Genomic DNA, 24062 nt, shown 5'->3' with positions numbered 1-24062 from the left:
GGTGCCATATCCCTTGACAAATCTCTTGTAGTATCCGGATCGACCTAGGAAGGCTCTCAAATCTGTCTGGATCTTGGGGGTGGCTACCTAAGCCAGAATGGATCTGATCTTGGCCTATAGAGGCTGCACCTTGCCTTATCCCACTGTCCCAAGTAGACCACTGAACCCTGCCCTATCAGGAATTTACTGGCCTTGATATTCAGGTCTGCCCTCGGCAGAGCCTGAAAATCTGTGCTGAGGTGGCATAGGGGGTCATCGTAGCAAGAACTGAAGACCACAATGTCCTCTAGGTATGCAGCACTGAGTTCCCCAATCCAGCCAGGACCTGGATAACCAACCTCTGGAAGACGGCAGGGTCCTTTTTTACACCCGAAGGGCATTACCCAGAACTGAAAGTGTCCTTCTGGGGTAGGGAACTCAGACCTCTCCATGGCCCCCTAGGTCAAGGCAATTCGCCAATACCCAGATGTCAAGGCGAATTTGCTAAGGAACATTGCAGCTACTAATCTATCTATGAGCTCATCAGCGCAGGTAATGGGGTGCGCATCAGTCTTGGTGTCGGCATTGAGCCCCCAGTAACCCACACAAAACCTAAGTCCTGGGGTGGTACCTGAGGGGCGGATTTAGGGGCCAACACCACTGGGCTGGACCTAGGACTGTTTGAGGGCTCAATTAATAACTCCCGCATCCAGAGACTTTCTCATTTATACTGGCTCTCACCTTGTGAGATAGCCTGTAGATGTTGCTCTTCACAGGCAGACTGACCCAAGTTTCAATATCATGGGTGCATTATGTACTGAGTCCTGGGCAAAGGGAGAGGAGAGTAGCAAATTGCCTCAGAAACTGGCAGCAGTCCCTCTGTTGCTCCAGAGTCATGGTAGGGGAAAGGCGTTCTTTCCCCACATAGGGCCCAGACTAGCTGTATCGGAGGGCTCCACAGGGTCCATCAACCAAACCTTTTGGCCAGATTGAAACCCGACCAGAGTAGCCTTCTGGTCATACCACCATTTCATGACCTGCTGGCTGGCACCTAAATGCTTTTTGGATTTCTTCCAGAAATGTTTCATCCTGGTTCAGAGTGCCAGCACATAGCTGACTACATGCTGGGGGCTTTCTTGGGAGCTTTCTTCCATGTGGGACCACCTTCCTTTTTCCAGTTGGTCAGTAATGAAAGGTTCCCCAGAGTGACAATGTCCTCCCCTGTAGGATCAAGGGAGTCGCCTTCAGGCTGAGCATCCTCTCGGACCCTGGGAGTTTCAGGAGTGGATTTCCTGGGCCAATTGCCCTTCCTCTTTTTGGCAGGCACCTGGCCCATTTTTCCAGCCTTCAGGTCCTCCTGACTACCCTCTCGGGTGGCCATGGACCCTGTGGTTCAGGTACACCCTCTCAGGCACCCCTAACATCTCCAGGTGTGACCTGAGCTCCACCTCCTACCAGTGGTGTGCTCCAGGTCAACTGGTTGTCAGCTACAATAACCTGGTGGATGCATTAGGGACCACCTGCTCTGATATCACCAGATGACATCTGCTGGATCCAGTGGCTCTCAGAGTCTCCACCCTCTGCCTATTGACGGTGACCCACTGCCTGTATTCCCTAGGGTAACTAGGCATGTGAACTCTCTGCACCATCTCTCTGTCGCCCAAAGACACTAGGGTAACCTCTAAATGGATCCCCTACTATCTGGAGCAATCTCCTCCTCAGGCGCCAACCTGTTGCCCCTCATACTACTTAGGAGGTGCCTTCCCCGAGGACTTATAATCAGGTAACCACTTATTTTTCTGTTCAGGCGGATATTGAAAGTCCTGAACCTTAGAACTAGCTTGGAGACCTTTAGAGAACTCCTTGTTTTTATGATTGTCCCTCGCTTCTTCTTCTGGTGGGTACCCTGCCCACCCCTGTGGTGTTCCTCCCCAGATACCTTCTAGTGGACCCTGGTGCTGGACCAGTGGTCCACCTCCTTAGCAAGCTCCCTGTAAGCTCCTTAGCAAGCTTACTATAAATAAGATGTTGGCACAAATCAGCAAAACAAAGACTAAACATGTGCTCTATTGCAATCAGATTGTACAGCCCCTGGTAATCCTTTACTGCCTTCACCCAACCATGCAATGCCTTGGAAAAGGAATCCACACAATCAACCTAGGGCTGCTAGGGCAGCTTCTGGCTGTCCCCAAATGTCTTCTGCTTGTACTTCTCAGGCGTGAGGCCATTTTTCCTTATAGGAGTTTCCTTCATGCAGGGGTCCCTTATCTTGTCCCCTTTCTCTAGGGCCAGTAGGACGTATCTCCCCTTGTTAGAGATATGCTACTCTCTGGGTTGGGGAGCTAGCCTCTGCTAGCCCCCATAATCCTCTTCAGGGGTCCTATGCATCTGTAAGGCCAGCTCCACCTCATGAGCTTCCAACCACTTGTCAGTGTTATCCCCCACAACAAAGTCAGGCCCCAGGCCTTTAGGAATATGGATCCTCTTGTTTCCCGAGGGCAATTTGGATATGCTGCCATTATCAGTGCTGGACCCTGCCTGGGCTTGTTGTCCAGTTTCTTAATGCTCCTCTTGTGTGTCAAACACTCCAAAGCAATTTGTTCCTCCTTGGCCAGTTTTTTTTACCTCCGATGCCATGATTTCCTCCTCTATTTTCAACTGGGCCGTCTGCAGCCCAAACTCCCTCTCCACTGTGTAGCTGTCCCATTTGTGCAGGTGAATTCCCATGCACAAACAGTCAGGTAGAGTGAGGGTGAATTTGGAAAAACCAAAATTGCCATTGAAGGAGAATTTAAACCTTTAATTGATCTCAGTTTATTTATCTGGCTTTTCAATGTAACACAAAGTTACTGCATAGTACTGCCCAAACACAAGTCCTAATGCTCACCGCATATCACCAATATATGACATTGAGTTACTGGTTGAGGAGGATGAAACCATGCTCAAGCAGCAACCACACTTCTCATCAGGGTGAGACATGAGCAAACCACTAATTAACCTGTGCTCAATCCTCTGATAGCTTGGCACAGAGCAGTAAGACTTAACATAGAGGCAGTTTCTAAAGTATTTATTTATGCAGCACTTCAAACAGAAATAAAGTAAAAACACACTCAAGAAAAATACCACACCAATTAAAAAAGTAAAATGTAATAAATCAAGACCAAAACGATAAAACATCATTTAATGGAAACAGAGATACGCAATTTTAAAGATTTCTGTGAAAATAGTGCCAAAAAACACAAAGAACCAACTGTGGGTATCTGGTCATGTTGGACCGGGACAAAGCCACACATTTCTTTCTCACAATCTTTATTACATTTTTGTGCCATACAATGAAAGACATGGAATTCGATCAATGAAACATATAGTGATTCACCACAAAACATTAGTATGCAGGCATGTTATATTGAGCACATGATGGTTGGTTGGGTTGCAATCTCAAAGGTCCATTTTAAGAAGTCCAGACATTGGGTGCGTCAGTGAGTCCGAGGCTGGGGTACACCTTGCAGCCCTCCCCCCCCCAAGCCCATCCTGCAGCCCTCAGCAGGGCAGGCTGTTGCAGGATGTGGAGACAGTGTCCCCCACTTATGTGTGGGACGGATCCCCGCCAAGATACTGAGTTAGGTCTGCCAAGCCCACAGCCCACCCGCAGGGGCTTGGACATGCACATCAGGCACCTGGCTGCACCCCCTCCCCGGGATTTGTCCTGAACCGTCAATCTCTCAGCGTGGTTTCCAATCCAGGTCAGGTTCCAGTGCTAGCACAATGATGTCCCACTGTGTGATGTGGCTAGGGCGCCCTGCCTGCCTTCCAAGACACCGTAACCTGTCGTCCTAAGCTATCACCAAGTTGCAAACATCACCATAGAATGCCACAAGCGGGGTCACTGTGTCTGCCCTCCAAAGTCTCACTAGTGCTCTTTTTACCAGTGCCAGTGTCAGGCTGCCCACCCTGTCTGCCTTGGTCCAGGGCATCAGCCACAGCAGGCATGTTTTGGGTGTGTGTATGTGTTGCTTGCCCATGACTTGCGTATGTATGCACATACCACTGCCTAAAAGGTCCGTAGCACATCTCACTTCCATGTCATGTGGCAAAAATTGGCATTGTCTACCCCGCACCTGGGGCATCCATGCAGTACCATGCTGAACATCCAGTGGAGGCACAACAGGGTGAGATACATGTGGTGTATATAGTTCAACTTCAGCACCTTCAGTTGCATGTTCACAAGACCCAAAGATTTGGCTCAGGAGTTTGATCCAGTCCACCTCTGTTAGTTCAATCTGCACGTCCTGGTTCCAGTGCTCTCTCATGCCATCTAGGGCTCCTCCAGTCATCAGAGTCAGCCCCCTTTATTTGTTAGTGATCCTGTAGGAACCGGGATTCTATGTCAACAGTACCTGTAATACGGGGTCTGCATCTGGTTCCTTACTAGTGTGCATCAAAAACTGCTCAGCTAGGATAGCATATATCTCTAGAAGTTATGAGTGAGGGTAATCCTCTTTGAGAACAGCTGGTCCTCTACAGAGGCGTGTCGACACTGCGTTTGATGCACCATTTGCACAATCCTGGCGCAGGCCAGTATACACCACAGGAGCAAATCCGATGCATAAACTGCCCCCGTGCTCCAACACCGTGTGTAGCAAGCCCAGCTGTGCCGAGCCACTCTTATCAGTATTAATGTATATCCCACATTGCAAACTCAACTCAGAAAGTCCCTGAGTATGTTCTCCCTCATCCTACTTGGTCACAGGGTGGTCGCCTTGAATGACGGATCTGGGGCTATCCATATCATAAGCCATTGTAGTTGGCATGCTAGATAATACAGTTCATAGTCTGGTACGTCCAGGCTACACACTGCCATCGGCAAACATAGCTTCTCCAAGGCCACATGGTGGTGACCTGTGGCCCACATCAGCTCAGAGAGCCAGCCATTCAGATCTGTGAACACCTTGCAGGGCAATAGTAATGGCTCATTGACACACACATATAGTAATTGCGATAGGGAAACCATTTTCCCCATTGCGACGCCACTGATGGCCAAAAGTGGCAGTATACGCCAAAAAACTGACATTCCTCGAAGTGAGGAAACCACTTTGCCAGATTGCCCATGCAGATTTCCTCGGGGTCCCTATACAGCTGGACTCTGTACACCTGGACCCCCAGATACTAAAAGGTGTGTGCGGCTCTCTGGACCATGCAGGGTCATGTTCATACGCACTCTGGACACTGAACTGAATATGTAATGTAATTTGGTATTTGTAAAGAATGTCTGTCACCCCGCGAGGAGTATCCAGGGGCTGAATTGGTTTGGAGGTGAGATTGGGCCGTGCACATACTAAATAAGAGAGAGGCATAATTCATCTGGGGCAATGAATATCCAAGTCTTCAGGGCCTTCCTAAATTGAATTTCTGATTTAAGTAGCCTTAGATGAGGTGGAAGTAAATTCCAGGCCTTGATCCTGAGGAAGGCCACTGTCTTTCCTCCTTTCAATTTATATCTGAAAGTGGGGGGTTTGAGCAGGTTCGCTGATGATGACCTGAAAGACCTGGTTGTGCTGTATGGAGCAAAACGTGCTGCAAGATACTTAGGTCCCAAGTTGAGCCTGGCTCTAAAGGTGATCAGGAGAATTTTAAAAAGGATTCTCTTGTGCACGGGAAGCCAGTGAAGACTTTTTAATGCTGCAGATTCTGAGGATCTTTGTGGGAGTTTGAGCACTAGCCATGCCACCACGTGTTGAACCACATGTAACTTCTTTAGAATTGCTTTATTAGCTCCCACGAGAAGGCTGTTAAACTTATCTAAGCGCGAGAAAATCAAAGCCACTGCCACTGATTTCCTTGCGGCAAGTGGGAGAAAATTGTTTTTTTTTATCGATTTGATAAGGCTGAAGCATGTTCCTGCTACAGCTGTGGCATGTGGAAGGAAAGAGAGTGTTGCATCAAATTGTACTCCCAAATTCTTGGCCACCTTTACCACGTCTGGCGGAGGAGTGGTTCCCTCGGGCCACCATTTACATGGTTGGAACAGAACATCTTTCCCTATCGGGAGGATTTCCGTTTTGTCCGTGTTGCATCTGAGGTGGTTGCTCCTCATCCACTGGAGGACAGCAGATAGGCAACTTTTAAAATTGGATTCCGCATTTGTGGTACTATTATCTACTGAAAGGATCATTTGGGTATCGTCTGCATATGATGTAACTTCTATCCCAAATGATCCAATCAGAGAGATGAGCGGGGTCATATAAATGTTAAACAGCAATGGGCTTAATGAAGAGCCCTGAGGGACACCTGTTGTTATGTTGCCCTCTGCTGAAAGAAACATACCCAGAGTAACCGCTTGTCTGCGGTTAGTGAGAAATGATTTAATCCATTCCAACACAATGCCCAAGATGCCGCTGCATTTGAGACGCTTCAGTTGTTGTGTGAAATGGTATCGAACGCAGCCGACAAGTCTAAAAGAATCAAAACCACTTTTCTGCCTTTGTCAGCAATCATTTTTAAGAGTGTCAGTTATCTCCAGGAGAGCCAATTCTGTGGAGTGCTTTGGGCAAAATCCAGATTGTTGAGGGTGGAGGATATTGTGATCTTCAATGAATTTGGTTAGTTCCTTATGGACAAATTTCTCAGTTATTTTACCTAATAGGGAAAGAAGAGAAATAGGGCGGAGGTTTGAAAGCACCGAAGAGTAGATGCTTTGTTTCTTTTTTAACGGTTTTACCAGTGCAAGCTTTCACTCGTCTGGTACTGTGCCTGTTCTTAAGGAGGAATTGACTATATGATTTATAATAGGATTGACCGTATCTATGATTTTATGAAGAATCATCGGGGGGCAGGCATCCAACGGTGAGCCTGATTTGCATATTCCTATGGCCTCACGTGTCTGCTCTAGTGAAACTGGTTCAAAGATTCGAATAGAGCAGGCGACGTCCATTGGAACTTGATCCCGGATGGAATCCTGATCATGAGCAGGAGAAACTGGAAAATCTTTTTGAATTTTTAAAATTTTTTCCTCGAAAAATAATGAGATATTATCCCACAGTTTTTGTGAGGCGGGAAGCTCTTTCTTCTGCGCTTTGACGTTTGTAAATGACTTCACTACCGAAAAGATAACTTTCAGGTCTTGATTAGCTTCCTGTGTTTTATTAGTGAAATATTCTTTTTTAGCCAATTAAATCTGATGATGATAGAGCTTTCTACTCTTTTTGAACGCTATTTTTTGTTCAGCGTTATACAATTTTCTCCATTGCCGCTCGTGTTGTTTACATAGCAAGTGTGCTTGTGCCAATGTGGGCGTGAACCAGGGGGCCTTCTGAGTTTTTAGTTTCTTATGCTTGCCCGGCTTCTCTGGAGGAGAAAGTTTGTTGCATATATTGGTTATCCAAGAGTAAAAAAGGCGTGAATCGAGCTCTGTGTTCCCTGTCAGAGCAGGGGTTTTGACCCGGGCAAAGGTTGCTAACTTGGGATTACCAGCTAATTGTGCCAATTTGTGCCCTTGTCGGGGTTCGGGGATGTCTTGTCAAGGTGCATCTTCTGAGGGATTTAAAGTATAAGGGGGACAAAAAAATGGTCTGACCATAGCTGCGGACAGGGGGTGTCGACCGATAACCAGGCCTAATTAGAACAGACCCCATCCAAGGTATGGCCTGCCTGGTGTGTTGGACCCTCCACCAGTTGGTGCCGCGAGAGGAGTTTGAAAAAAGTTATCTGTTCCTGGGTCAGTTCTGCCTTCTAAGTTGAGATTAAAATCACCTAACAAAGTGAAATTGGCATATTTGAGCAAAAGATGACTCAAGGTATCCCCAAATGAATCTGTAAAGGTGGTGATCTGACCCGGTGGACGGTAAATCAGGGCTCCTGAGAAAGACATAGCGGCATTAAAGGAGAGACAAAAGCCAAGACTTTCTGCTCCTTTGATTGTATCCAGATCAAAATAAGTACAAGTAAACGTGTCCCTTAGGATGATGGCCAGACCCCCTCCTCGCCAACCCTTCTATCTTTCTTATAGATGGTATAACCGGGTGGGAGAGCGACGTCTGGGCTACACCAATCTTTCAGCCATGTTTCCGTGACAAATAACAAGTCCAGCTGTTGATCTGTAATTAGGTCCCTGACATCGTGACCATGCTTGCTCATAGATTTGGCATTGATTGGGCCTCCTTTGAGTTGAGCATTACAGGTAGTACTGGTTAGGCTTGATGTATTATCCGGTGTAAGAGACTCAATGGGAAGGTTAGTCCTGCAATAGTGGCATGAGCAGGCCCCCATTATTTTATCTGGTGCTATTAAATATTTACAGTGCCCCCTGCTATTGAGAAGCTTAAGAGCCTCTGATGTGGACACAATTTTTGTGGGAGTTTGGGTAGCCCTTGTCCCGGCCTTGCCGCGGATGGCCCAGCATGAGATTAAGTAGCTGGCCGGGCGCATAAAAGATCTGAGCTCCACCCTCCTCCCCGGAAGTCAAACCATCCGGAGGTCAAGCCGGGCCGGAAAGGGGGTGTGTCCGCTTCCCTGCGATCAAACGACAAAATGCCGGCGTTGGACCGGGGAATCGGAGACTGACAGTGCAAGCAGAAAATACAGTAAGAAAACGCTAGACAAATGTGCAAAAATGCAAGTTCAGTGCAGGTAACAAGTGCGCGCTGTGGCTGAAGCCTAAATTAATTAAAAAGAAGGTTCTGAGGCTAATACCCCAAATGCGGATAAAAACAATAAGAATTGTCAGGGTTTTAAAAGTTGTGCCAAGAAATGTAAAGTGAGGGCTCCTCTCACCTCACGCTCCGCTGCGCGTCCGGCCCAGCATGAGATTAAGTAGCTGGCCGGGCGCGTAAAAGATCTGAGCTCCATCCTCTTCCCGGAAGTCAAACCATCTGGAGGTCAAGCCGGGCCGGAAAGAGGGTGTGTCCGCTTCCCTCCAATCAAACGACAAAATGCCGGCGTTGGACCGGGGAATCGGAGACTGACAGTGCAAGCAGAAAATACAGTAAGAAAACGCTAGACAAATGTGCAAAAAATGCAAGTCTAACAGTTCCATTTGGGGGTTTCAGTCCTTCTTCATCATACAGATATATAAAAATTAGGGGTGGGCAAAATATTCAATTCTGCAGGTGAAATTGGTGGACTTTTGGCAGTTCTGCGTTACATTCCAGCCAATTCCATCGCCGCAGGGTGGAATATATTTTCACGTGTGAGCCAAACTGATAAGTTGGCAAGTGAAATTTGTCATCACCTATCACCATTTTTGGTTGCTAGCAGGACATCCATCAAGATGTTTCCAATGTGGACAGTCACCCACGGTCAGAAGGCTGCCGCTCAAGTAGATATCCTACTTGAGCAACAGCAAAATCAAATTAAGTAGCTGCACCCTCTGTTGTGCTGCGTGGTGCAGTTTTCTAATTTTTAAGCACAGAGTAACAGTCCTGGTGCTAAATCACAGCGTGAGCAGCTCAACATGCCTATTTCTGCCCGTTGGCGGAATTCCACAGAATCTCGCTGATGTTATTGTAACTGCGTGGAAATCCAGGGAGTCATGTTCTGTGAGTTCTGCCCACCACTAATTAATATTTCTTGCTTCTACTTGCAGCCCATGGTCCTCTGCCCGCACTCGCAGTCTGCTCGCCAGTTGTACCATGGCAAGTGTGAACAGCAGCAGTGGCAGCGGGCAGCCCTGACGTGTGCACCAGTGTATTTGCCACTGGGCTGAGTATTCACATCCCACCCAAACTCATGCTGTGGGGTCCGCGTATAACACATGAATCCAATCCAGCAGTTCTGACCTAAACCCCATCTGGTGGAGCACTGCGAAGAGGTAGGTCCATGAAAGGCTGTCAAAGATCTTCTCCAAGTCAACCAAGAATGTCACCGGCTTTTGTGGCTAATCTGGCAGGCAATCTATAAGGTGGAATAAGCACTGTATGTTTGCAGAGGTGCCCCTCCCAGGGACGAACCCACTTTGGTCTTTATCGACCAGTAAACTAAGTGTGGCTGAATGTGGTTCCTTATGATTTTCCGTAGGATTTTACAATCCAAATTCAACAAGGATAGAGTTCTGTAGGCACCTCTGTCAAGTGGATCGCCACCTCGTTTCAGGATCATTGTGAAGCTTCTCAGGAGTCGGGTTATTGTCCCTCTTCTTGTGCTTCTGCATACGTTGCTGCCAGGAGCTTTATAAGGTGCGTCCGGCACTCCTTATAGAATTTCAGGGGTAGCCTGTCATTGCAGGCCGTATTGCCAGTCACCGTTTGTTTGATTGCAAGAGCTATATTTCTTCCATAATAGGGCCCTCCATCTGCTGCCTGCTGTCTAGAGTGAGGGCAGTCAACTGCGTCCCTGTCAAGAAAGAGTGTAGTCCATTACTTATGTGGGGTCATAGAGAATTGCGTAGTAATCCGAGAACACCACCACAATGTCGCTTGTCGATAGACGTGGTGTCCATTCGGAATGCCGGGTGACTGTTATTGTTGCTTGGTCGGCTTGCACACGCAAAAGATTTGCAAGAAGGCACCTCACTCTGTCTCCCTCTGAGTAAGCTTCTGCCAGGTACACACTATGTTTGTGCAGGGCCAATCTGGCCCCGCCTCCACATGCTCTCATTTCTGTTGCACAAGTGCGGTTCAGGCCTTCACCTCTGAGACCTTGTGTATCTCCAGGAATCTAAGCTTGACCTCTACATGGCACACCTGGAATCGCAGGGTGGAGCGCAACCCCACTGGAGGCTTTAATAGAGATCCCCAATTACACGCCTTGAAGACATCCCAATCAAACAATGGCATTGTAGCCATGCCCGAGTTATGTTCAGAGTAGAGTGTGATCTCTTCCTGCGCCAGACTGTGGAATGCTGCATCGTCTAGTGCTGATGCTAGTCACCAGGAGGGGATGCAGATCCGCAGCAAGCCCCACCTTAATGTCTGTATCAGGGGGCAATGGTCTGAGTAAGCCTTCATTAAGTATTCTGTGTTGTGCGTTGCTTCAGCTAAGTTTCAGAAAGTGAGAAACAAGTCGATCCTCATGTGCAATACATGCATAGAGGAAAAGAAAGAATAGTCCCTCGTCTAGGGGTGAACCTGGCACTAGGTATCCAGCAGGAGACAATTTTTCCTACAGTTGTGCAGCTGTCCGCTACTCTGTGCACGATGCACCCTGCAATGGTGGGTGCGAGTGATCCAGCCCCATATCCACCATGCTATTAAAGTCCCTACCCACCACAGCGGGCTCAGTGAGTGTACGTTCCCTCAGCTCCTCGAGGGAGCGTAAGTATGCTGTTTCCTTTACGTCCGGCGAGTAGAGTCCTATTTGGGGCAACGGGGATGCATCTAGCTTTCCGCTGACAAAGACATATCTACCTTCAGGATCGGCCCTCTGCCACTACAGTTAGAATGGCACTCCAAGTGCCACCCACATGAGGACCCCCTGGGGTACACAGAGTAGGTGGTGTAAAAAGAGTTGGCCCCCTCCATCTGGCCCGCAGGCAACTCCCCTCCTGTCAAGTTTGTCTCCTGTAAAATGGCTACATGCACCATGCGCCCTGCCAGCTATCAGCGAATACTGTGTTGCTTGGCCGGCGTCCCCATACCATGAACATTCCAAGTGAGGAAGTTAAATACTAAGTGGCCCATTAGGATGTAGGGCGGATCACCTCCACCCACATGGCGGAGGCGATCAGCCCTACATCCTTCCCCGCCCGCCACCCATTTACCCCCGCCATATTAGTATGGCGGGGAGTACCGCGGCGGACAGGAAGACCGTCCGCCGCTTTTCTGCCCGGTCGACAAGTCGACCAGGCGGAAAAGGGTTTAATATGGTGGTGATATCTGATAGACACCGCCATCCATATTAGCATGCCTTTCTGTGGCGGCAATGAAGGCATGCGGTATTCTCTTCCGGGGGCCCGTTGCGGGCCCCCGGGGTATTGGGGGGGTGCACAGGGGGGTACCTATGGTACCCCCCTGCATTGTCATGGACATGGTGGCAGGCACCTCGCGGTGCCTGTCACCTTGTGCATGACAATGCACACAGTGCATTCCCAGCATTGTGGCGGGCGAGGCTCACAGCACCGCCCGCCACAATGCTGGGAATGGAGGATGCCACCGCCATGGTGGCGGTGGCATCCTAGTCGCCGGTGTGGGACTGCCGCACCACTGGTCCCAGCACCACTAGGGTGTCGGGCGGACGGAAGTAGGTAAAAGAGTAGGAAAACCATCCCAAGGATGCCAGGTCTAACATTTATTAAATGCACAAAAGGTAACCAAATGTTATCCTATGGGAGAGGTGGGCCATGCAGTAGTGAAAAACGAATCCACTAGTAGAACATGTAAAAATTAAAAGTACATGTCCAACTTTTTAAACACACTCCACCCTGCCTTGTTGTGACACTCTGAAATCACTTTTGACTACCAAAATTACATTGCCCCCTCCCCCAGCTATATCAGAGAAAACACCACAATACACTGTGGTATTATTCTAAATAAAACAGGTATATTGGCTTTGTCAAGGGTCATCACAACACCAAATAAGGCAAGCTTATTGGCTTTGTCAAAGGCTCACCACATTAAAAGTCAAATAATCCTCATTTTAAAACCTTCATCATATCACTGTAATCCAATACAATGTGTAAATGTAATAATTGTCAAGAACACACCTCAGTATTGGTCAAAGTTCACTGTCAGTTTATACAATCAATGAAAAATTGGAAATTAACATTACATGTGTCTGTGTCTTTTTATACACCTTCAGACCACGTAAAATGCACCCTTAAAATCATCTCAATAGGACACTGGTCCAGCCTTGGAAGTGCTTTAAAAAATAATGACAATCCAGGGCACTAACACTTTCTTTGACCTTGCAGACACAGGGTCCCTTTTAAAAACTCCTTAAGGGCGGACTGCAGCACTCCTGCAGCCCCACCACACTTTACTTTTAATGTTCATGGTGCCCCTGTCATCCTGGGGCCACCCCAAGCAGCAAAAAAAAATTCAATAAGCCCCGAAGGGCATTACAGGGCACTCCGGTGGGAAAAGCGGTGAATATTTTAACAGTGGCTCCCTGCTGCACTCTTTTCTATAGTGTTATTTTTCTTTTCTTTTTGTTTGGGGGTGCCCGGTCCCACCCGGGTACGCTGACAACTTCATTTTGTTGGGACAGTGTGGGGATCCCATTCCCATGCTGCCCAGCCAGCTCCTTACCGGACCGGTTCCTGTGACTGCTGGCACGAGAACCGTTAGTTAGCTTCTCCCCGAGCCCTCCACCATTGGGGGCTAACAATGGCACACACCCTTCCTTCTCCAGCTTCGGGAACCAGAGAGAGGGTCCCAGGTTTATTTTTTATTTCATAGGAGGGCACACCAACACTCCCTTTTCTCTCTTTGGCCCTAACAGTAGATAAATATACCTTTAGCATATATCCAACACAATCATCTTGAAGTCAAGTTGTTATTATTTCAAACTGAAACATAACAAGAGTTTATGTTTCTTAACTGGTAAAAAACCCTTAGCCTATATTGATACTTCTGCCTTCTACTTCACAATTGTACATGCTCGTGTAATTATTGGGTTCAATTTCTAATTGATATGGCTGTGCAGCTGAAAGGCAATTAACATTTATCAGTTTCCTGTGATCCTTATATGCAGAAAAATATAGGTCACTTGACTCATCTGGATGTGCCCAACCTGTCTGTTCTCAATCAAGCCCTCCTCACTTTAGGGCTTCAATAATGCATCTCTGACACTACCCTTGTGGTATGACATTCCTTCACCCCTATCTTCACTGAATGCCCCATACCAATGACATTATGCTGTGATTTTCTATTTATTCTAAAGTAAAAACTTCAGCGACACTCTAGCTTACTCTAAGCCCAAGGCACTGACATTTTACTCAACTAGATGACATTGTTCCCATGAAGACTTCACGCTCTTAGAGCAAGGCTCCTTCTGCTTCAGGGATCTCAGGTGACCTGCTTCTAGCCAAAAAAACACATTGTAAAATCTTGGAGTGTATTTGGCACACATCTCTGTGCCCATTAGACAAACACGATTGGGCTACTGTGTTATGCAGTTATAAACTGCAAATTAAAACAGTCACTTCTGCTTTGTTTGCAAATGAAATTACTAAACGCCTCATGCGAATTTGTTTATAGAACTTTGTGTCTCCCCTGCCACTACCAGCTCCCCTGTTTCCTTTCACAAACTATGCTCCTCTCGTGCTGCTTTCTTTCAAGACAACAAGATTCATAAGCCCTTTTGGAACCTATTGTTACAGGCTCGAACTCTCCATCTAATTCCTATTTTTTAGTTCAGTTTAACTTCCCTACTATCCTTTCATGCTCTGATCCATGCTTCATAAATACTGTCTGTTATTCCCTGAAAACCATCGTATCAGGTTCCCCTTTAGACCCTTTCTTGCCACGGATCCTGTCTCTCACCTTCTATACATTAGCACCTGGTATTCTTCAGGTCTGGACTCCTCACTTATCTCCAACACCGTTCACAGCAAATGGGAGCATGCACAAGTTATTCCTTTACTAAAAGAGCACCTATTGATTTGACCACCTTGACTAACTACAGACCAATATCCCTTCTCTTTTTTTCAAAAGTTCATTAAAAGGAAGAAAAATCAGATATGTTATTTTACTCCGCATCGCTCACTGCTTAACACTGATCAGTTAGGCTTTAGAAGTTTCCCCAACATCCTCTATCAGTGACAATTTACACGACCTCCTGGATCTCTCTGCTGCATTTGATACTGGTTCTCATAAGGTCCTGTTACCATGCCTTTGTCTATGGCCATTAACATTTAAGCTTTTTATTGGTTATGATCCTCTCTGTTGGACCAAACTCAAATGGTAACTCCTCCACTATTCTGCTCTGAAGCTCTTAAAATATCCTATGCGGTGCCCCAGGACTTATGCTTGAGCTGAACATTCTTTAACATCTACATTACTCTTCACATTCTAATGATTCAGTCTTTCAGTTTTAACATCATATCCTATGTGGATGATAACCCAATTATAGTCAGTATTTGCAACAACATTGTACAGGCACATGAGAAATTCTGCTCCTGCGTTTCCGCAGTCGCTGCGTGGATGCAAGAAAAGTGCGTGGAACAAAAAAAGGAGATACAACCAGTGTTGGCTTTAGTCCTCCACCACCCATTTGCTCATCTGCCTGGTGGCCTCCCAAGATTAAATAAACACCTACATCTGTCACTACTGTCGAGAACTTCTACTATTGACTGCTTTACAAAATCATCCTTTTACTTCCATCCTCAGCTTTCTTGTCCATAATTCCGTCCCATCTAGATTATGATAATTCTCTATGTCTTGACCTCCCTAGTTATCTCTTCAGTCTTCAGCTTTCATAAATACTGCAGCATGCCTGGTCTTAAATCTCCCTCCTCACTCTTGTTGTTTCATGAATTTAAAAATGTTTAACCCCAGTCATACATTTGCTAATGCAAGCTATTTTATACGAAGTTTAGCTACAGATTTACACAACACTTATTATTGTGGTACAAGACCATACAGCACGAGTTGTTATGGAACAATCTGACTATAAAACTGTCAATCTAAGAATTATTCAATTCCAGAATCTCATAAGAACCTATCAACAGTTTAAAGTGGGTACAATGTTAAACTGTGTACCCACACGGATACTGCAAATTACATACTCAATTACCTGATTACTCAGGACTGAGAAATATATACATGAAAATAACCAAATAAGCTGGTTACAGTTAATATGTCAGTTACCCACCATAAAAAAGCTGAATTTCATAATGGTGGCATGTTGTCTAAGAACACACAACTAGTATGCCATGTTTAAACTCGTTTTCTATTTGTTACATGGCCTTTGCGGCTCTTGAACTTGATCTGGAAAACACTTTTTTATTATTTGTTGTTGGACTTTTCTTTTTTAAAACATGTTCACAATGAATTTTGTAAGCATATCAATCTTCGGTGGTGTCTATCTACGTGAATGAGTTGGCTTCCCGACCTTAACATTGTTGTTGTCAAATGAGACAAAGCTGTCTCCTTTCCTCCTTGCTATTCCTGGTTACTGTTGAACCATAGCTGATTCAGTTTGATCTCATAACCAATTCCAGGGTATCCCACTTGGGCAACATACATTAAGCTGACACCTGTGAAGATGGCATTTTACCATATGTCCACTTCCCAGAAAACCAGAAAACTCCATCTCAGCCACCCTCACCACCATACTGAGTTGCAACGTAGCCTTTGCATAGTTCTACTCCGGAACACAAGAGCCTGATTCACAAAAAAGTAGCAGTTTGGGGAGACATCTCCACCTCAACTTACTTTTCCTATATTTTCATATTCACCATCACTCCCGGAAATATGCCTGGAAAACTGTGCCTGGTACAGTTTTTCAGGCCTACTTCTGGGAAGATCTGGTGACTTTTCCTACGTGATCCAATTGGTACAGCGCACATTTCTGCATAGCAGAGAAGTCCATTCAGGGGGAACAGACAACTATGAACACTCCAGTAATGACTAAATATGTATGCCTAATACATGTTTGCAATGTTTTTGTACTGTTTCATCATCACTTTCCATCGGTCTCATGCCTACCATTATCTGTATGCACCCACCAAAATCAGTATCGACGAAGGTAGCGTTTGATACGGTTCTTTTGTACAGCATTTCTTGACAAAATACTGTTGTTGCTGATAAATACATAAATAAATAAATACATGCATAAAAAAACAATTGGTTGAATAATGGAACTTTTCCTATTGTTTCCTGTGCTTAGGGATTTACTGATTTGGAGTACAGGAAGCGGCGGGCTTTTATCACAAAGCTGGCTTATGAATACAGACAGTAAGTAACTCAATACATACAAACTACAGTTTATTATGGTACTTTAGTTTCCTGCTTTTGTACGTGATTTTTGTCACGAATGTGTCCAGTGAACGAGCACTGAACAATACAGTTTTCATATCCTATTAATCATTGTGGTAAGACAAACAAATATTATGTGGCTCGAATCGCGGACCAATGTCAGGAACACGTGTGGAATAATATATGTCTATTCAAAGTTTTAGATTTTAGTTTTGAGAATATTTAGAACTACACATCAACAAAGATTCATTAAAATGCCAGAGGTAGTTCAGGAAACATCAGACAGTTCTCCGTTTCACCAATGACATGACCGTGTTGACACCTTGTTCCACCCTTAACCCCACACCAGACCCTTATTCAATGCTGAGGGGCAAGGCGGAGGGCTGGGTGTGAGAAATACCAAAGTAAACAGTGCTCTTAGAGCCTGTCAGCTTTCCTTTGCCCACTCTGCCTCCATGACCCATGAAACATGGGTCAGTGATAACAGTGCAAGGCTTACCAGAGCGCAGAATAAGAGTGGCTACTGCTATTACTGGCAACTCCTGCCTAACATCCATAATGCTATGAGGAATGAGATCATGTTTGAGCTAATGCTATGCCCACTTTCCCACATGACAAGGCAAATTTGAGCCTGTCAGTGCTTATCAGACATTTGAGTGTGTGAAAATTCCAGTTTTTGTTTTTAAAAATGCAAAAAAATTGGTTTTGCATAATAGTTTCATTTTTGACATTTATTATGTTCTGTTTTTTCAGTTCTTATTACATGGGATTCATGCATTGCCTTCAATGTGTCAATTGTATACAAAGTAAAGTATTTGAACATTTTCATAGTCTGGCTTGAGACTGCAGCTGTCGCCATTCAATTATGTGAGAATCACAGAGCTCCGCCCACATTTTGGGAGTTAGGAGTAAATGAGGCATAAATTGTGTGCTTCCACAAAAAAAGTGCTTTCCTTTCACACAGATTAAGTCACTTTGTGTCTGTATACAGCTGCCTGAGCTCGAAATTTCAGAGGCACACACATGACATCGAAAGGTATTAAAGTGTCTTAGATAGCTAGATATTTTATGGTGCTTTTTCCTATCAGTAGCACAAATGGCAGGATGGCAGTCATTAACCTGCATGGATTTTTAGGACTGACTTGACAGTGCATCTATCGCCTGACCTATCAACCTTCCCCCAGTATTACTCTACAGTTCCTTGCTACAACACAAATACACATACATTCCCATGCTATCTAGTTGCAATGCTTCACATTATCAGACAACATCCCTTTAAAGCCAGATATACAGCATTGCCAATGCTTGTTAGAAATATAGAGGTTTGGAAGGAAGGTGTATTTTTCAAGGGAAAAGGCACATTAAGTGAATAGTGTGGAGGTGGACAACTACCAACTTAATAAACAATCTGCTCAGACAAAAACACGGTATTGAGAGAATCTTTGTTCAAGCCTTGGTCCTGGTGGGTACACACAAGCAGCAGGCATAAACCAGAGAACAACATGTTCAAGCAGTGCCATCAATGCCAGAGCCATGAAAACAGCACAATAAAATACCAAACCCAATTTAAAAATGCTGAGAGAAAATGAATGAGCAAAAATACACCAAGATCATTACATTTCAATTAGGAGAACTAGGGCTAAGATGTTATACACATGTAATGCAAAATCAAGTAGAAAAGGTAAAGCCCCATTGAAAAACAAGAATTTGCATCTCACTGGGACTAGGCACGATTTCATGATAACTGAAAAGGAGTGGAGGTTGAATAGACTAAGTAGGCTGCCAAGATTTTACCTTTGGAATTAGTCTATGAAATGAAAACCAAAATTCTTCTGAGGGCCAGGGTCAAAGAATGAGGCTGGCGAGGATCCTCAAAGTCAGATATGTCATCGTTGAGCTCCTTTTCGCAACATTGGTTTTGGTGGACACAGTTCTGAGCAGGACAATGATGATTTCAGAGACGCCAGGCAGGGTTGCTTCAGGGGTCAAACAAGTTGTCCAACTTGCCACAGTTCAATGTTTTTACCCTTTTTGGTTTTCACAATCCTTCAACATGTATGGCTGGGAGCTTTTTCTGAGCAGGGCTCCACAAGCCCAGATGTCTTTACTGCAGAGTCTTATTAAACCCATTTTCAGCACAGCAAATCATTTGAGTGCAGCAAACCTGGGTTTCTTGCCCACCTTGGGTGTGACCTCCCTGGGCAAGCCTCAGAACCTTGTTCTGGTACTCTAGAGGTTGAAAGGTTGAGAATTTCCCCTTTTCTCCTCCTGTTCAACTGCTAGGAAAGCTTCTGCTGCTTAGTTCTTCAGTCCCTAGTTTCTCAGGGAAGGCTTCTAGGCACTTGTCTCTCTCTATTGCCAGGTATTATGCAGGGACCAGGCCTCTGTGGACATCCAGGTCCTCTTGAAAGTCAGAAGTCCTTCTGTTTTTTGTGCCCTTGAAGCAGGCAAACAGGAGACCAACCACGTGCACTTGGAGAGCAGTTCAGGCCCCTGGATGCCAGCAGGAGTCAGGGGTCCATGAGTCCTTGGGTGAGTCCTCTTCTTTGTGTAGAGGTCAGGATTCTTCTTTCTTCCACAAGGGCTTTCTTCTTTAGGTGGGTCTTCCCATGTCTAGGAATGCTCTGTGGAGGTGGTGGTGAGGTGTCAGTAGCATTCTATGCTCTATACTGTGATAGGAGAAATTTTCATATCCGGTCCTGACTAATTTTTTTCTTATGGTCATCTCTTTTTGCACCTCTTCATCTTTACCTTATTGTAAAATGGCCCACAAGCCCCTGTTCTAAAAATGCAGAACACTTCTGCCACCAGACAGGTCTCCCTCCATTTTCCATAGCCACTCTTCTACTTAGATAAGCTCCCCTCCTACTTAACAGGGTCCAACCTCTTTCTTTCAGCTGTGACTGGAGCCTGAATATCTAGGAGGGGCCTGGGAATGAATAGAGGAAGGCTTTTTTGGCATCTCCAACTGAAAAGAAGAAGTGCTAGGCTGTCTTTTGTTCTGCCTGCTCTCCTGCCCCCCCTCAGATGGCTAATTTCTGCTACATGGCCAGCAGTTAACAACAATCTCTTCTTCATGGGCTGGTTATCTGTCCTTGACAAGGATGTGTTTTACAACTCCACATGTTTGATGAAATGCAGAATTGGCTTTAAGTCAGTTCTCACTCAGGCAGCCTTAAGTACCTTTTCATGAAGTTACTTTTCAACTAATCTTATCAAAACCTGATTACACTATTAGATCAGATTATGAAAATTAAGTGGAACATAATTTTGAATGACTTTTCTCACATTTTCCAAGATGAAGATAAATACTTTAATCACATCTAGGCCTGTCTTTTTGAAATGTACCTGAACGTTCACAGTGGAGCTAGCTTTTACACCTTCAGTCACTGTGAGGGCACACTTTCCAAATATATAGTATTACACTTTTTTGGAGCTTTGTGGGCCCACAAGTTACACTTAAGGGGTAACTTATTAATATAAGAAATAGGGTTTACTGTATGGCAAAAGTAATTTCATTTGCCAGGTTTTATTGCAGTGTCCTAGCTGTTTGAAATGGACTGGTCCTTCTGGGAAAGGATCCAGACTGACATGACAGTCTAGCATCACTTATAGGGGAAAAAGAAAGGTTACATTGCAGACAAAGTAAGTAACAGTGGCTGAGGTTATTTAAGCACTAGATCCACACCTGTTTGCTTTGAAAGAAGTGATGGACCTGAAGTTAATTGCGTATACGCCCAGATGTGGCTCTCATGCTCACTGTGCCATGAAGACTCCAGTTGCATGTCACTGATGAGGCTTGATAGGCTCAAACCATTTAAGGTTGCTTATTTGTGGGACAGGAATATCCTCTGCATGGTAAATTGGCAGCATGAAAAAATAAATTATGCAGCGTACTGCAGCACATTTTGTGATAGTATTAGTTCATTATGATGCCAGTTTCACACTTATTAACACCTCCTCGGCATACGTTGCATCACATTAGTAGCAGTTTAACTCTCCAAGTTAGCAATAAGCAACAAAAAGGTAACAAGTCAACCTTTGCAAGAACCCTTCAACTAAGCGGCCACACATGTTGTTGCGTTTTAGTAACTTTTGAACGGTTTGAGCTAGAAACACATTATGCAGTAGATGGTGGACTATGTGGAAAATGTGCCAAATCCAAAATGATGTGAAAAACGCCACAGCTGCACAATTCCAGTGACCCTGATTTTATGTAACCTGATTATATTCAACATATATGAATATATGTTTGAACTTCTGACACTGGTGTTTGTATTTTTGAAATATATAATAAATTAGCATTAACTTGTTTTTCTAGTGGAGACCCATTACCCAAGGTGGACTACACAGCTGAAGAAATTGCAACTTGGTGAGTTTCGAGTTGCACATTTTTGTGAAAATTAATCAAAGTAATATCTACATCACCAATCATTATATAGTTTTATTTTTTCAATAAAATATTTAAATTCCTAATAGGCAAACTTTCTTCAAATGTAAGCTTGTGGTACATAATGATATAATACTTGGGAGTCTAAAATTCCTGTAATAAAAGTCTGTGTCAATGTCCTTGTTACAGACAAGTTGTGACATCTATAGTCACCTGTAATAATGAAATCATGTAGCTTCTCAAGCTTCAAAGATATTACAATTCAGCTGTGAAACCATAATAACTACTGCCATGAGTCAAGTTGAAAGGCAGGTCATGGAGCATACTTACAGCTGCCTTTTGAATAGTGAAAATGAGAACTGTCTTTTCATTTTTACGATCTGTTTTCCTTAAATTATATGTTTATGGCAGTATGTTTACTTAATTCCATGATATTAGTCCTTATAGGACAGATAAATATCTCTGCATGTTCCTTGTTATTCTTAGCTACAGCATTTTTAGCCTGATTTACATTGAACTGATTCTAAATTCTATCAAAGAGTAAGGCACTGGGGGGGCATTACTTGGCTCCGAAAGGAAAGGCCGCTCGGTAGTTTTACTCCGGAGCGCAACTCCCAAACAATCCTGAATAACTTTGCTCCCGCTGGCCCGATTCCTGCCCTGAGGCCGTCGGTGTGCGGCTGTGGTGCCCGGTGATTGCCCTGGTGATTTTTGTGAAGATTGGTGAGGGTGCCCCACGAGTGCTCCAGGGACCGGGACCTCGCGGGTATCTCCGCCTGCCGGAGTGAGGCGCTGCGCCGGCCGCGCGCCACGCAAGACCACTGCTGTGGCCTAAGTAGACGGGCCGTGGCGGTCCCCCAGAGAGACTTATCATTGGCGTACCCGTTGCCGGGTCCCTTACAGCAGTTGCAGGGACCCTCCCAGGGAGCCCCGTAAGTTACGGAGGCTGAATGAATGTTGCGGCAGCCCCCGTGGTAAGCATTGGAGCGGACCATAACAGACGAGTGCGTGCAGGCCCGAGACGGCCCTGAGGCCTGTGCGCGGCTCAGAGGAAGACGCTGCAGGCGGCCTCCAGGCAGAAGAGAGTGCGCTGGGGGCCCCTGGACTGCTCGGCGCCTCATGTGATCAAGGCAATGCCAGGGAAACTGCTGTGGAGACCTGGAGTGGCGGCGTGTTGCTGCTGATCGTCGCGGGGGCACTGGGGCCTCGACAACAGCCTAATTGGAAATTCGGTGGCCCCCAACAGTGCAGATCAGAGCGGCTGAGGGGCGGCCAGAGAGGGCGAGTTAGAAGTGGCCCTTGGATTGAATGGCATTCTCCTGTGGACCTGCTGCTGATGGTCTGATGTTTGTTGTGTGAGGCGGTTTCGTGGTCCCGGACCCTACACTCTCCCATGGACACAACGGCCGGACTGGGGTCAAGCTGCTGAGACCCGTACTGGACGCTAAAAGAGAGCCGGTCACCACTAGGCACTGGGACCTGGAGAGTGCTACTGTGGGTCCCCGGATGGTCAAGAGCAGCACTGACCCTTGCAAGGTATGATATTTGTTCCCCGGGAGCTGCAGACGTAGTGGAGGTGCTGGTTCTTCGGTGCGCCTGACACGGCTGGAGGGGAGATCTTTGTCCCCTGGGTCTCTAAGACTTCCGTTTCCTCTCACGACTTGCTTGCTAGACGGGTGGGGCGAGACACACAGTTGCGAAGAAGCAATCTCTTTGACTTAAGGGGACTGTTCCTGATCCTAACTGACTGTCCACAGCTAGGAATTTGGCGCACATTATCTTTCCTGCTGCACGCACTATGTGACTGACCTAATCAGACACCCCTCTGTGTAGGGTGCTTCCTGCGAAAACCGAAAGGCCGGGTGAAGGTTTTCACTGCAGGCGGCAGGGAGTAGCAGTGACGCCTTGATCTTGAGTGGTGTTCACGTGCCAAGGACAATGGTGTGTGGTCGTGATAATCGGACGACGACCCAGACCAAGTTAGAGAAATTTGCCTGGCAGAAACAGCAGGCCGAAGACCGTATGGAGGAGACGACCACGGGGACCGCTGCGGAACCATCGAACAAAGATCTCCGCTAGGCAAATACGGCGATAAGGACCTCCCTCGAGGTGCGAATAGACACGGTAGCCACTGATGTGGTGCTGATCAGAGAAGACATGAAAAAAATTGCAGAGAGGGTGGGAACGGTGGAGAACACTACCAAGGAACTGGTCACTGACACTGCCCTACTCAAGAAACAAGTTGCTGATCTGCGCTCTTCTCACGAGGTGGTGGCCCGCAAGCTGGACGATTACTAAGGTCGAATGCGACGGAATAACATCCGCATTATTGGCGTTCCGGAACGCGCAGAGGGGCAGGCGGCAGACCTTTTCGTGGAGGAACTGGTCCTCAAGCATCTGCAACCCAGAGGACTCTCCAAATGTTTCACGATTGAAAGAGCACACGGAGTGCCTGGGGGCCGTCTGAGGCCAGGAGCGCCCCCTAAGCCACTTCTGGCACGGGTATTTAACTTTCGAGACCACAATGTTATTCTTCAAACAGCAAGGGCAGCCCGCCACTTACCCTTGAGAACAGCCAGCTTATGTTTTTCCCAGACTTCACGCTACGGGTGCAGAAACAGCACCGAAGTTTCCTGGAGGTGAAGTGGGCCCTACAAGACCAGGAGGTCAAATATGCAATGATGTTCCCCGCCAAGCTGCGAGTGGAAGCCAATGGAAAATCGTGGTTTTTCACTCGTCTGGAGGATGCCTGGGACTGGCTTGATGGCTGGCATACGGTCAAAAAGAAAGGGAAAAAGGCATTCTCGATGGCAGATGATCACGCAGACTGGCACCAGCGGAGG

The 24062-nt window shown here is 46.1% G+C and overlaps 1 protein-coding gene across 1 annotated transcript in view; it reads left to right on the top strand.

Annotated features, from left to right (window-relative positions):
- The window catches only part of LOC146855436 (tyrosine 3-monooxygenase-like), a 278955-nt gene that overhangs the window by 81919 nt on the left and 172974 nt on the right, over positions 1–24062 (top strand). Inside the window, exons 4-5 of the mRNA XM_085651138.1 lie at positions 16741–16808; positions 21151–21201. Coding sequence (XP_085507264.1) covers positions 16741–16808; positions 21151–21201 — 119 coding nt within the window. The remainder of the gene's footprint in view (positions 1–16740; positions 16809–21150; positions 21202–24062) is intronic.

Source organism: Triturus cristatus, chromosome 4_1 (genome assembly GCF_964204655.1).
Source record: "Triturus cristatus chromosome 4_1, aTriCri1.1, whole genome shotgun sequence".
Lineage (NCBI taxonomy): Eukaryota > Metazoa > Chordata > Amphibia > Caudata > Salamandridae > Triturus > Triturus cristatus.
Note: the sequence above shows the minus strand (reverse complement) of the source record. Positions and strands in the feature narration are given on the sequence as shown.